Source organism: Sorex fumeus, unplaced genomic scaffold (assembly GCF_029834395.1).
Source record: "Sorex fumeus unplaced genomic scaffold, SorFum_2.1 ptg000008l, whole genome shotgun sequence".
Taxonomy (NCBI): Eukaryota; Metazoa; Chordata; class Mammalia; order Eulipotyphla; family Soricidae; genus Sorex; species Sorex fumeus.
This window is the reverse complement of record NW_026606065.1, coordinates 88,228,922-88,243,395: the sequence shown is the minus strand read 5'-3', so window position 1 is coordinate 88,243,395 and position 14,474 is coordinate 88,228,922. Positions and strand designations below refer to the sequence as shown.

The 14,474-nt window shown below is 37.9% G+C and overlaps 1 protein-coding gene across 4 annotated transcripts in view; it reads right to left on the bottom strand.

Moving 5' to 3' along the window:
* FRY (FRY microtubule binding protein) overlaps positions 1–14,474 on the bottom strand; it is a 381,871-nt gene that overhangs the window by 110,006 nt on the left and 257,391 nt on the right. For all 4 annotated transcript variants that reach the window (XM_056110039.1, XM_056110037.1, XM_056110038.1 and 1 more), the window contains exons 19-26: positions 12,154–12,336; positions 9,829–9,915; positions 5,747–6,006; positions 4,873–5,062; positions 4,139–4,263; positions 1,773–1,830; positions 530–621; positions 70–242 (exon numbers count right to left, since the gene is read on the bottom strand). In XM_056110039.1, the coding sequence (XP_055966014.1) occupies positions 70–242; positions 530–621; positions 1,773–1,830; positions 4,139–4,263; positions 4,873–5,062; positions 5,747–6,006; positions 9,829–9,915; positions 12,154–12,336 (1,168 nt within the window). The remainder of the gene's footprint in view (positions 1–69; positions 243–529; positions 622–1,772; positions 1,831–4,138; positions 4,264–4,872; positions 5,063–5,746; positions 6,007–9,828; positions 9,916–12,153; positions 12,337–14,474) is intronic.

Below are 14,474 nucleotides of genomic sequence, written 5' to 3'. Positions count from 1 at the left end.
GGGTGCAGTCATGAAGACCAAATGACTTCTCAAGCATGAAAGATAATTTTTAGTGATGCATTACTGTACCTGGAACACACTGGATCAGGTTGGCAACCATCGCACTAAAATGCGCCCGGATATCTTTAAGAATTTCAACTTCTTTGTCATTTTCAGCTTCTAGAAGCATGCGGGTGAGGTCCACATATTCTAAGAACAAAGCTCCAAGTGCTAATGTATCACGTTCTAACGCTCCATTTGTGCTGGAATGAAAAAGAAATAAACGATTTGGGGGTTTGTCAATGTAGTATAGATTTCATGAAGAATAATATTCACTGTAAGAAATTATATACTAATTCTTGACCTACTTGACCTGCTTGCTCTGAAAATGCAATTAAAAATGCAATTAAAAAAAAAGCCCATACTGACAATATTCATTTCTGGATTTGGGGGGTAAAAGTTAAAGGTAATATATTAAAAAGAAAGGGGGGGGAGTCAGAGACAACCAGTTTGGTAAGGAGAGATGAACAAAATAGAATTTTGACCCTACCTGTCACTTATCACGCCAGCATCAGCTAGAAGTTCAAAAATTCTAAGTAGCTGTAGTCGTAACAAATCTCTTCGTTCTCGGCGTTTCTTGTTCTACATAGAAAGAGAGTAAAGCATTTATAGTGGACAAAACAACAGTAACAAATTTCAAGAAATCTTAGTAATGGCATTTTGAAACTTTAATAAAACTTTATTAAAACTGACCCTCCACCTTTACCCCCCAAAATTTTATTAAAATTTCATAGTTTGTCATTTTCAATATCAAAAGGGAAAGTATTTTACTTTCTTCCAGTTAGAAATCATTAGAAAGAATACTTGTTATAGGGTATTAAAAAAACCGATCACAAGGAGATAATTAGGTGGAACTGTTGATTGAACTAATGACCTTCATTTCCTAGAGGCCTAACTTTTCCTGAAAGTCTGAACCATCTAGAACATGTTCTTGAAGTGAAACTACTAACCCCCCAATGCCGTTCATTGAGTAAAAAGGTAAACATCTTTTTGCTTAAACTACTACATTTCTGCTATTTCCTGTTTGTAGTTTATATGCTATACGTAGTCTATATTCTTTTAAATTTGTATGTAGTTTATATTCTTTTAAATTTTATTCTAAATTCTTTTTGTTTTGCTACATTGTTAATCCTTTTCAGAGTTGCTTCAGGGAAGACAATGTTGAGAAAATCCTTGATATCCAGAAAAAACAATACTATTAAATATTCAATTCTTTATAAATTAAAAAAGATTAACCACCCAAATCTAACAGATTCAAATCTGCAAAAAAATTAACTAGCTTAAGGCAGACATGGGTATAGATATTGCTTTGCATTCTTAAGTTTAGGGCATAACTATTTTAAAATGTCTGTGATTCTTTTCTTCTTCTTTTTTTTTGTTTTTGGGCCGTGGTCTTGGGGCTTACTCTTGGGTCTATACTCTGGGATCATTTACGGCACTGTTAGGCAGACAATATATGGTACTGAAGATTGAATTTGGGCCAGTCAAGTGCAAGGTAAGTGTCCTACCTACTATATTATCTCTCTGGCCCATATGAAATATACTTAAATGGGAATCATACAATATTAAGTAATAAAGATGGAAAAATAATGAAAAAGCTGAAAACAATGAGCTTCACTGTTAAAAGTATGTTGCAATATTTGTGTTTGGAAGAAGGAAACTCCTGGGTTTAATTTAAATTAATAACACTTAAAAAATAAAACAGCTGTTAATTATTTAAATAAAAATCTTACCTCTGGTCTTCGTTCCAGAGCTTCTTTCATTAATGGATGAAGTTCTTCTACCAATTCTCTATGGAAAAAAAAAGTCAGCATTTGAAATTCATTATTATTGATAACAAACTTGTTGTGAATATATTCATTCAGTACTATATCATCTACTCTTTTCACTTTGCATCTTACAGGACAAATTTCTTTGGCCTCTCTAGTTTCCAAATTATGTGGTGAAATGGGGAAAGTTTATTGGCCTAAACTCTGTATCATTATTCTTTTTTATGTATTATTATTTTTAACCCAATACCACACACAATGTGGTTTAGTACATTTGTTTATTTGATTTTGATGTAATGCTCTAGAAATGTCTATGGAAAAAAACCTTTTCTAATAACAAAATAATATTTTGAAAAGAAATTGAATCCGTAAACATAAGAAAAATTCAGTTCCTGGGGTCCTAGGATTCAACTGTTCGGCTCTGATAGCTGAGAATCCCAGGGAGTGACCCTGGAGCTCTGAAAGCACTTCTTAGGGGACCCCTCCACTTAAAAAGATATAAATGATGACAAATAGTGTGGGAGACTTCCACGGAAACTTTCTCTCTGTGTAGTAGAATTAAAACATAGGTTATATCAATATATATTTTATATTACCTGTATAATTTACCTATTCCCACTTCTCTAGTCTCATAATAAGTATTTTTTGGTTTGTTAGATTTGGGGCTGAACCTGGCAGTATTTTGGACTTACTCCAAGCACTGCACTCAGGAATCACTTTCATGTGCTTGAGGGACCATATCAATGCCAGGGATCAAGTCCAGATTGGCCACATGCAAAGCAAGCACCTTACCCACTGTACTATTGCTCTGGTCCCACATGGCATTCATTCTTTAAGAAATAACTTTTAAGTATGTATGATATTAAAATAGACATATTATGTGATCTAGTTTGTCACTGTACATTCTATCTACAGTCTTCTGTACTGTCTAAAAACCTTGTATTTTCTGGCATAACATCTGTATTATTAGACATCTCCATCTAGGGAATCCTAAGACAGAAGGGTAAACTCCATGGCATTTTGCAATGAGACATTGAAAAACCTGTTTTCCAGCCTAGATTTTTCCAATACAGATAATAAAACTTCTTCATCAAAAAATGGAAATAATATAATGATCTCTTCCATCATACAACAACCATTCAACAATTATTTCCTATGTGCATTATTATATTTAATTCTCAATAAATCTGAGATAAATTCTATAATAATGCAATAGTTTTTATTGAAAGATATAACTTATTTTCATTACACTAATTTTCTAGGTGAGAAAACTAATGTTCAAAGACATTATATATTCTAGCCCCATAATGCTGTAATCCTAGTATTACCTAGTTTTGGAGTACTGAGAGGGCGGGACAGACAAAGAGTCTTGAGTTCTAGAGAAAGAATCTTAAATAATTTCAGCATTTGTTTTTGTTATTTTCTTTGACCATTTCTCTATAATGGTTTGTCTTAATAAGCAGTACAACATTTGTTAGCTGACAATCATGTTGTCTGAACTTACAATGTCTCTTTGAAAGAACAGACTAATTGTATACAAGAAAAAGCTAATCTTATTCAGTTTATTTTTAAAATAGAGCATATCATAGATACTAAGAGACTTTTCTGCATTTGCATAAAAAATTTGCTTAAGATTTTACTGACCTTGTAGACTTTTACGGCTTAGCTAAAGTCATCAGACGCAATCCTAACTCATGTTTATGATTACTCTGTCAAAAGGCTTCAACACTCTCAGATGGAATGTTATTGGTTATTTGATTAAAGATTGAAATGAATATGAATGCTAGGAAGTTTAAGATTGGCTGGTTCTACTAAGGCAGCTAAAATGCCTTTTAGAAAGATCAACTTATTTAATGAAATGCACCTGAAAAATTACATCAATGCTCAATGTCTGGGAGTCTGTACAACCGGCTGGTGAGAAACTTCATTAATTTGAGGTTAAGACCCTGAGCAGTTCAGTTAACTGGCAATTACCCCCTGAATTTCTTCACTAATAGGTAAACGAAGCATGTAGGTAAGAAAACACTTGAAAGGTAAAATCAAACGCATCAACAGTTAAAAATGAGGCAGTAGTAAGGAATGATGATTATTATACACACATCAACCAAAGGGGGCATAGAGGAGATTGTGAAAGCTTATAAATTCTCCTGATACATTCCAATATGCAAACTCAGCTTGACCTTCAAACAGAAACTACACTCATTGGTAGAGCCTTGTCTTGCGTATATTGAACCCTGGGTTAAATCCCCGTGAAAAATAAAAACAAATAAAACAGGAAATATGATACTAGTAGCATATATAATTGAGAACAGCTATTAAGAGTACTGTACCTGAAAACAAGGGAATTTGTTCTTCCAAATCCTAAAACTAAGGACTCTGTGATTTCAATGCCCTCTAGTCTCATCAAAGGCACCAATTGCTTTAACAGAACTCCCACCGATGGGGTACCTATGGCCTGAAACAAGTTGATAAGAAGTGAAAAAGAAGTCACATGATAATGCTTTTAAAAATAAAACGATAATTCCATTGTAACAGTTTCAAAATACTGAACCGTATCACAAGGCACTGCCATCATTCCATAAAAAAATACAACCCATAAAATTCAATATGGCACCACAAATACATATTTCACCTGGGATACAAATACTATAAAACACTTTTATTATAATTGTTTCATTTTATTTTCAGAAAACATCTAAATCTACAAAACCTTGGTTAAAAGCATCACTAAATGCAGATGTGTTTTGAAGGTAAACACTTGTGAGGAATGAGAGAAATGTGGTATGTTGGGTAGGAATAGCAAACCTTAGGGCACTAATAAATACAAGTCACTATGACTGTAAGCACGCTTCTTAATTCTTCTTTATCTTCGGCTTCCCACTTGTCAGGAAGGAATAATAAATTATTCACGTAAATGCTCAATGGAATTTAGAAATGTGTAGGATGAAAATCTGATCCCATATACTCCAGATGGCAGGCACAGTGCAATTGGCACTGTGAGTGCTAGACAAACAAGCTAAAAAAAAACCTTACAGAATAATTCTTCTGAAGCATGTCATGTCACCTTGTTATCGTAGCTCACTGTACCATCAGGGGTGGTCGCCATTATTTCTGGAGTGGAAGCTCTTAAGTGGCCTGGACTCATAATACTGGGTTTGGCAACTCCAAAACAGAGAATAAGGTAGTTTCTCCACAAGGTCACATAGTTGTCTCCACTGCCGGCAGTGCTGGTCTTCTTGGCATTAATTGGACTACTAGAAACAGAGTAACAAAATGAAAAGGGAACTAATTGCTGGATTTTAAATGTCACTGAATAAATAAAAACTACAGGAACTGTCCAAATGGGGTTGAATATGTGTATCTCGAAAGTGTCTGTTGTCAAGAGCTGTCTGTGTTGGATGGGAAGTTGACTAGCACTGGAGCACTGTCCTCCTGTTGTTCATCGATTTGCTCGAGCGGGCACCAGGAATGTCTCCATTGTGAGACTTGTTTTTGTCATACTGAATATGCCATGGGGAGCTTGCCAGGCTCTGCTGTGCGGGTGGGATACTCTCGGTAGCTTGCCAGGCTCTCCGACAGGGACAGAGGAATCGAACCCAGGTCGGCGGTGTGCAAGGCAAATGCTTTACCCACTGTACTATAGCTCCAGCCAGGGGAAGTTGACTAGAAGAGACTTTAAGGTTCTTTTTCATCAGTCAGGGCCTGAGATCTTGTAGCAGATAAGCGTATTAATTATCCAGCATGCCCCTCCTCCTAAACTCCACTGGCTTTACATAAGATCTTTGAATTTGTTCTTACTCGGTGCTAAGAATTCTGAATTAGAACGTTACAAAACTAGGAAGGATGTAATATCCAATTCTCACAGAAGATGAGAATGCATGTATGAGGCCCTGGGCTACAGTGACAAAGACAAACAGGAAGTCGTAGAGAAGGCTTACTTTGGATCCACAAGTGGCATGACTGACTGGAGCCGAGTGAAGGCATAGGGCCAGGCGTAGCTGAGGGCGGTGGGGCAGTGCTTGGGCAAGTTTTCCTGCCGGAGAAAGCTGAAAAGACAGAGAACCCAAGGGTCTTTGACAGACTGGGCAAATATCCAAACATGGGAAGGGCTCTTCACATCATAATGGCTGTTGACCAGGACCGCGTTCCACTCCACCAGCCACTGCAGATCCACACTGTGGGTTAGTGGCAATGTTGCCTGTAGGTGCAAGAAAAAGAAGTGAATCAACACTGAATGCCAAGTTATATGTCCAGGTTAGAAATAACTTAGCGTAAGAGCCCCTTCTCCATAGGGCTCTTCCCGACCTCCTCTGCAGTGGGTCCACTTTGAATTGAAACTCCCTCCCACACCACCAAACAGACCTTGGTTTGTAGTCACTGCTGTCTCCTGTGCTAGACTAAAAGCAGATAAAGTATACTGTCCAGCACTGTCCTCCCGTTGTTCATTGATTTGCTCGATCAGGTCCAGTAACATCTCCACTGTGAGACTTGTTACTGTGTTTGAGCATATAGAACACGGGTGAGATACTCTCGGTCGCTTGCTGGGCTCTCCGAGAGAGGTGGAGGAACTGAACCAGGCTTGCCGAGCCGGCCGTGTGCAAGGCAAATGCCCTACCGCTGTGCTAGTGTAGAGTTGAAAAATTGGGGCCATGTTTTCTAGTTTTACTAGATTAGTTACAGGATTAGTAGACAGAAGCAAATGTATTTGTCAAACAAATACATCACAATTAATTTGAACCTGACCACTGATCTAACCTCAAAATTCTGAAGCTATTAATGTCTAAGATTCACAGGTATGTTTTTCATGCCTTTAATCCATATTTTATTTTTTTGCTATTTATTTTATTTTATTGAATCACCATGAGATACACAGTTACAGAGCTGTTCATGGCGGGTTTCGATCATACAATGTTCCAATACCCATCCTCCACCAACGCACATTTCCTACCACATCACCAGTTTCTCTCCTGCCACCCAATGGCAGTGGCTCTCTCTCTTTCTCTCTCTCTCTCCTTCCCTCTCTCCCCTTTTCCCTTTCACTCTCTCCTCTTAGGAATTATGGTTTGCAATACAGATCCATATTTTTTAAGACTTTGATCTTTATTTTACCTTGATCAGAAATAACCATCTCCTATGTCAAAGATAAGCAACTGAAGAAGGTGGTTGAGCACAATGACTTTTTTGAAGGGCATTTTACATGCTTTTTAGATGAGAAACTACTTTTTCTTGTACTATGGTGTCAAGCAAAAACAGCACATTCTAAAACTCTTTGAAATGTCCATACGGATAACAAATCTGCACTTATATTTCCATCTAAGTACACAATGTCAAAAGTTTAGGGAAGACCAAGTTTCAAGTAATTTAACTGTTGTGTCAGGAGAAATCTGCTCTGTTTGTGAGGCATTTAAAGTGATTCATTTCTGTCATGCACAAGTTCTTTTAAGTAAGAGGTTGACAACAGTGGCCTCTGGCTAGTGGCTTGTCAGCGGGGACTACTTGAGCTTCACAGATAGAGTTGAGATTCCATTGCAGGTTCAGTGTACAGCTTGTGACCTGGGGAAATGACTGAACATCCCAGAGTCTCTGTCTGCTTAATTTATGACTTGGAAATTACAGTGTTGCGCTCCTCACCTAATCTTTAGGAAAGCTGCATGAGAACAAGATATTAAAACACCCAGCACAAAGTCTGACCTACTTGTCTTCACAGCCCTCTCCTTTCCTCTGTATCTTCCAAAGTGCCTGCTTTGACATATAAACCCCAGCTCAACATTTTTATACTGATGAACAATGCAATCACCAGAACAAAATTTAATCTGCAGGGCCATTGACAGCACAGCAGGTAGGATGCTTAGTGTGCATGTGGTTGACCCAAGCTCAATTCCTGACACCCTATAACCCTGCCAGGATTGATCCTTGAACACAGAGCCTGAAGTAAGACCTGAGCACTGCTGGCTATGACCATAAAACAAAACAAAACAAAAAAATTTTTAAAAATTGTAAGGAAACAAATGTCTATAAGACAGTTAAATGTGACTTTTCCAGGGCCTCGGGAGATATTCAAATGACTGAGACCCTGAGTTCAATCTGAGGCACTCGAACATTATTGGGAGTTCTCAGGTGCCTAAGAACTGCTGGATGTGGAGCTTATAAAAAAGAAAACCAGATGCTTCCATTCCCTATGAAAATAATTTGAATTTCTAAAAGAAACAGAGTCATTTAAGATTACTGTTATAGTCTTACAACTGCTAATAGTATTAAATATCATTATTATTATGATCATAATCAAGAAAAGGATATAAAAATTGTGATCTGTGTTTTATATTAGCAAAGATCACAGTAAGCTGTAGAGGTCTTGGGATGTTATACTCATCTACAGTTCTTCATCATATATTTTTGTATTCACTTGTGTGACAAAAATCAACGTGTGCACCAGGAATGTGGAATCTGCAGTGGTTTCTAGCTATGTAGTTAAAACCAATCCAATTCTCTACTGTTCCGTATTGATTAAAAAGTATGATAATTAAAATCAGTTTACGTTTCCCTTCTATTGGCCCAGAAAATGGAAAGTCACCTATATGTTATTTAACTGGAAGAGTGTATTTATGTAATAATGTTTTAAAAGATTCCAAGTTCAACTGCTACAGATCTGGGTTTTACTGCTTTTTTTTTTTGACTTATGTTTTGAGTTTCAGTAGAGTCAAATAAGATACAAAATGTGAAAGCACTTCTTAAGCTTTCAAGCACTGTATAAGTCCCATAGTGTTTGGTTTAATAAAGGTAAAGGTAAAGGTAAAGGCCCTCCCGTTGATCGTCAATTTGCTCGAGTGGGCCCAGTAACGTCTCCATTGGAGACTTTATTGTTACTGTGTCTGGCATATCGAATACGTCACAGGGAGCTTGCCAGTCTCTAGAAAAATCAATTTCCTTAAAGAATGCTGGCATTAGTTCCAATCATTGACCAGTCCTCTTAACCCCTGTTTTCCCTGGCCATGGATATTATTCTTCATATATATATTATATATGGGCTGGAGCAATAGCACAGTGGTAGGGCGTTTGCCTTGCACGCAGACAACATGGCCGACCCGAGTTTGATTCCTCCGCCCCTCTCAGAGAGCCCGGCAAGCTACCGAGAGTGTCTCGCCCACACGGTAGAGCCTAGCAAGCTACCCGTGACATATTCGATATGCCGGACACAGTAACAAGTCTCATGATGGAGATGTTACTGGGCCCGCTCGAGCAAACTGATGAACAATGGGAGGACCGTGATACCGTGATACCGTGATATATTATATACCAATATTGCAAACCACAATACCAAAAGGGGGGGGAAACAGAGAGTCAGAGAGAGAGAGAGAGAGAGAGAGAGAAAGAGAGACAGAGACAAAGACAGAGAGACATGAGAGAGAGACAGAGAGAGGGGAAGAAAAAGAAGAAGAAAAGCACCTGCCATAAGGGCAGGTAGAGGGTGGGAGAGTGGGGGATGATGGGAGGGAACTTGGGGACACTGGTGCTGGGAAATGTACACTGGAGGAGGGATGGGTGTTGGAAGACTGTATGACTGAAATCCAATCATGAACAGCTTTGTAAGGGTCTATCTCACAGTGATTCAATAGAACAGTTAAAAAAAAAGAATGCTGGGGAATTCTCCTTTGAAATTAAAATTTGCAAAATATTATCTACATTCCTAAGGACACATTTTATTTGAAATGTATCTGAATGTCTCTCAAGTTAGCATTTGGAAAACTAGCTTTGTAACAAGTACCCTTTGTATCACTTTGTTAATATGATATAAAGCCTAAGAATTCTTCATACTCTGTCTTTGTCCCTCTTTTTCAGACAAGACCAGAACTGGTGGTTGAAATGTATACTGGTGAAGGAATGGGCATTAGAACACTGTATGACTGAAAACTTTGTAAGTCTTTATCTCATGGTGATTAAATAAAATTAAAAAAAATTAAATGAATTAGGCCCCTCCCCCCACCAAAAGAACTATTAGCCATCAGGATCAAATGTTACTTACTGAATCTGAAACAGCTACATGAATAAAACTTTCGAGAATGGAAGAACTTAGTTGATCCATGACATCAATCATAGGTCGGTCATCATCCTGTACAAAGGGGAGGTGATTATTCTCCTTGGGAAAATGAATCCTCCTACCACCTCTCATCTCCGTCTAGTGCATGAAGCAGAACAGCTTGCAAAATAGTGATAAGGGTTTCTCATAGGAAAGTGAGTGCCAAGACACTGAGAGGTAGTGAATAAAATTCCCGCGCTTCTGAGTTTAGTCTTGCAAGTTTCAGAAGATAATTAGAGCTCCAATTTCACATTTACTAGAAAAAAAATAGTGCCTGAATTTCTGAGACGTCTGTGAGAGCAAGAGTCTGAATACCAGTATTAAATATTATTCCACAGAGTGTTCCTTAAACCCTGCAGAATGTGTTGTCACTAGTTTAAGGAATGAAAATCCCATTTCCAATGATCAATGGTTGGGAGATATTGGTACTTTGGGGCTGCGTGTTCATAAAAGCTATTATGAAGAATTGTGAAGTTATATTTCTAAAACATATATAGTCTTATAAACCAATATTACCTTGATTAGAGTATGTTTTAAAAGATGTGTTGTCAGAAGGCTGAAATATCACTAAATGCAGAGATCTGCTAAAATTATTTTTAAAAAAACAATGATTGTGATTGAATTTTAGTTAAAAATAACTGTTGCAGAGTCTGACTACTGTTGGAGGCACCTAAGCTGTGTTGAGCAGTTAGGTAAAGGAAGTCAGTTGGAAATTATAGACTCTATTAAAATAAGAAATCCTTCTACATGAATAGTGCCTATCTATGCTTTTTATAAATATGAATAGTGCCTGCCATCTTGTACTATAGACAAGGTCATAATTAAAAATTATTGGGTCAGGGATATGACTCAGAGGACTGAAGTTCTTTGCTGGGAATGTGGGAGGCCCTGGGTTTGATCCTCTGGGCACTGTTAGGAGTAACCTTCAGGCCGCACTGAATATAGCCCCCAAAACAAAAAAAAATGTTAAAAAAATTTTAGTAGCTTGGGGCTGGAGTGATAGTACAGCGGGTAGGGTGCTTGCCTTGTACTCGGCCCACCAGGGTTGGATTCCAGCACTCCATATGGTCTTCTGAGCCTGCCAGAATTGATCCCTGAGTGCTGAGTGGGCCAAGAGTAAGCCCTGAGCAAAGCACGGTGTGGACACCAGGAAAAAAAACGTAGCTTTAGAGGAAAGTCCTGGAAGATCCTTATTCATGAATATATATGAAAATGTGTTTAAAAATTTTGTGGCTGATCAAAGAGCAGCATAAGAGAAACTGTTTGATGGAGTCTGGTGGAACAGCGGCTAAGTACAGGGGCTTTGGAGGCAGATAAATCTGGCTCTGAAACCAGGCTCTGTTAATTCTAACTGCTGATGCTGGATTCATTCATCCTCCTTAACCTCAGTCTCAGTATCTGCATATTGGGAAATAAGAATACCAATTCTTAGGCTACCTCGAGAGTTAAATGTGATACATACATGGTATTCATTATTACCATCACAATGAGAGACATAATGGCAAGATGGAATATAGCATGCTTAGATATCCATTTTCCAGATAACAGAAATTTAGTTCAAAGCATTATCAGAAGGCTATCTGAAAACACTGAATGGACTGAGAGGAGTTGGTAATATTTGAAAAGAACAATGAAATATTGATGATAATAAAGTCACGGAAAGTGATTTAAAACAAATTAGAAGGCAGACTTTGTCTGAAGAAGTACATGACATAAAAAACAAAACATTTTTTTCCTTATCATTTCCTGCCTGGGTTTTGTGCATGGGGCAGGGAGCTGGAATCCTATCATGCTTCATGCCAAGCCATTCCCATCTCTGGGGAATAAGTTTTATGGTGATGCTATTTTTCTAATAACATTGAGTTGAAAAAGAATCAGAAACATAAAAACACTAGTCACGGTGTTTGGTAACCTCATATATATATTTTTAAAAATTTTTATTATTTTCTTAAGTTCGTTCTCTGCTAGAAATGCTCTAACCTTTTCTTCATTTGAGGTACACTGCCTCAAATGTGAAAAAAAAATCCATTCTTCACTTAACTAAGGGTGTCATCTCGAAGAGAACGAGGAGGGGGTCTTTTCAGAGTTCTCTCTGGAAAACCAAGAAAACTACTATACAAGGAAAAATCTGACAGGAATAAAACATTGTTTGACATCATGTGACACAAAAGTACCTAAGTAATATAGTATTGATGCACCCATGGTCTCGAACCTAAGCTTTAAAACTGTTGAAACAGATGAACTGGGAAATTCAAAAGGGATAATCCATACCTCAGGCTGACCCAGGGCGACAAATAAAGCTCGAATTTCCTTGAGGATTAAAACAGATAGTTTCCGAGTGGCCACCTGGAAGCTGCAGAGTAACACCAGAGCGAAACCCTCCACAGCATGGAGGACACTGCAGTGTGGACCTCGTTCCGAAGGCATTCTGTGGCTAGAGCCATTAGGAATCAGCTGTCATGAAAGTAACAACATTTAGAGAAAAATAACAGTGGAAGAAAAAGTCCTCTAATACATACATCATCAGGTGAGTCTAAACTTCTACTTTTAAGCCATGGCAATTTAGCACAACAGATCTCTGAATAATTAATATTCCTGAAGCATCACAGATTGCTTTTTGTTTTCCAGATCAATTGTTGCTTTAGAATACTAGCAACCATCTGTTACCTCTGATAAGATACAACTTTTTAAAGGCTACTAATATTAATAAAAACTGCTTCTATCTGTACTGGAGATTAGGTTATATATTTGATCAAATCAAATCTAATTTGTCTTTCCTTAGCTTCTCCACAGACTTTAAAATACCGTTCAACTGAATTTTAAAAATGTTACTTCCTATTAAATCTTACTTATTTGTGTGTTAGATCTTAATCTAGGTTTTGCCAGTTTTGAGATGGGCTCTGAAAGTCTCCAAGTCACAAGTGGGTGAGTTTAAACCAAAGGTGTGTCAGAATGAAGACAGATTTCACCTTTATTTCCATTTTCCTTGTACAAAGACATGGGATACTTCTTCCTACCCATTATCATTTGATATATGAAGAACACAAGGCAGGAGGATTGTCCTGAACATCATCTCTGATGATGATGATGCCATCTGGGTGCCTAACTGTGCACACACACAATTACACTTCCATGAGCTTCTTGAAGATTCCTTAGACTCTCACTATGCTTTTCCCTAATCAGAAACTTTTGCCCATTTGCTCATTTTTCAGAATATTTTTCTGTTGTTTTTGTCTATTATTATTATTTTTTCTTTTTGGGTCACACCCAGTGATGCACAGGGGTTACTCCTGGCTCTGCACTCAAGAATTACTCCTGGCGGTGCTCAGGGGACCATATGGGATGCTGGGAATCGAACCCGGGTTGGCCGTGTGCAAGGCAAACGGCCTACCCGCTGTGCTATTGCTCCAGCCCCCTGGAGCAATAGCACAGGGGCTGGAGTGATAGCACAGAGGTAGGGTGTTTGCCTTGTGCGCAGCCAGCCTGGCCGAGCTGGGTTTGATTCCTCTGCCCCTTTCGGAGGGCCCGGCAAGCTACCGAGAATATCTCGCCTGCATGGCAAAGCCTGGCAAGCTACCCGTGATGTATTTGATATGCCAAACACAGTAACAAGAAGTCTCAAAATGGAGACATTACTGGGCCTGCTTGAGCAAAAAATTGATGAACAACAGGAGGACAGTGGACAGTGACAGTTTTTGTCTATTGCTTTTGGGTCACACTCAGCGATGCTCAGGGGTTATTTCTGACTCTGCACTCAAGAATTACTCCTGAAGGTGCTTGGGGGACCATAAAGGATGCTGGAGATTGAGGTCAGGTTAGCCATGTGCAAGGCAAATGCCCTACCCACTGTACTTACTAGTTCCTTCCCCTAGAATATTTCTTTAAAATTAGGTTTAATTGACACTTAACATGATTTAGCCTAATGTGCACAACATAATTCAGTATTTGTATATTGTCAAATTCAATCCTAATGTGCCTGGGTAAGGTAATCCATCACCATGCATAGTTCGTTTTTTTCTCTTATGATGAGAATTTTTAAGATATACTTTTTAATATAGACAACACACCTTCATTAATTATAGTCGTGATGGTGTTCAACACATCTTTAGGGCTTGTTTATTTTATATCTGAACTTTTGTAACTTTGAATTCCCTTTACCCATTTTGGAAACCCCTTCCTCTACTTTTTTTGTTTTATGAGCTTGTGTGTGTGTGTGTGTGTGTGTGTGTGTTTATGTTAAAGAGTCCATGTATAAGTGATATCATCTAATATTTGTATTTTTCCAACTTATTTCACTTAGAATAATGTCCTCAAGATCATCAATGTTGTGACAAATGACAGTATTTCTATTTTTTGTGACTCAAGAATATTCTTCTGTGTGTGTGCACATTCATATGCTAATACCAAACCACCATCATCCCTTGCTCTCCTCTTCTTCAGCCTGTTCTCCAAAATGTTATTATTACATTTTTACTATTCAGGACTTAGTCATGAAAGAATAAAGAAATTAAAAGATAGCATCTTACAATTTGTCGATACAGGTAACCAATATGCTGCTGACCAGAAATAACAATATCTAACTTTCATATATC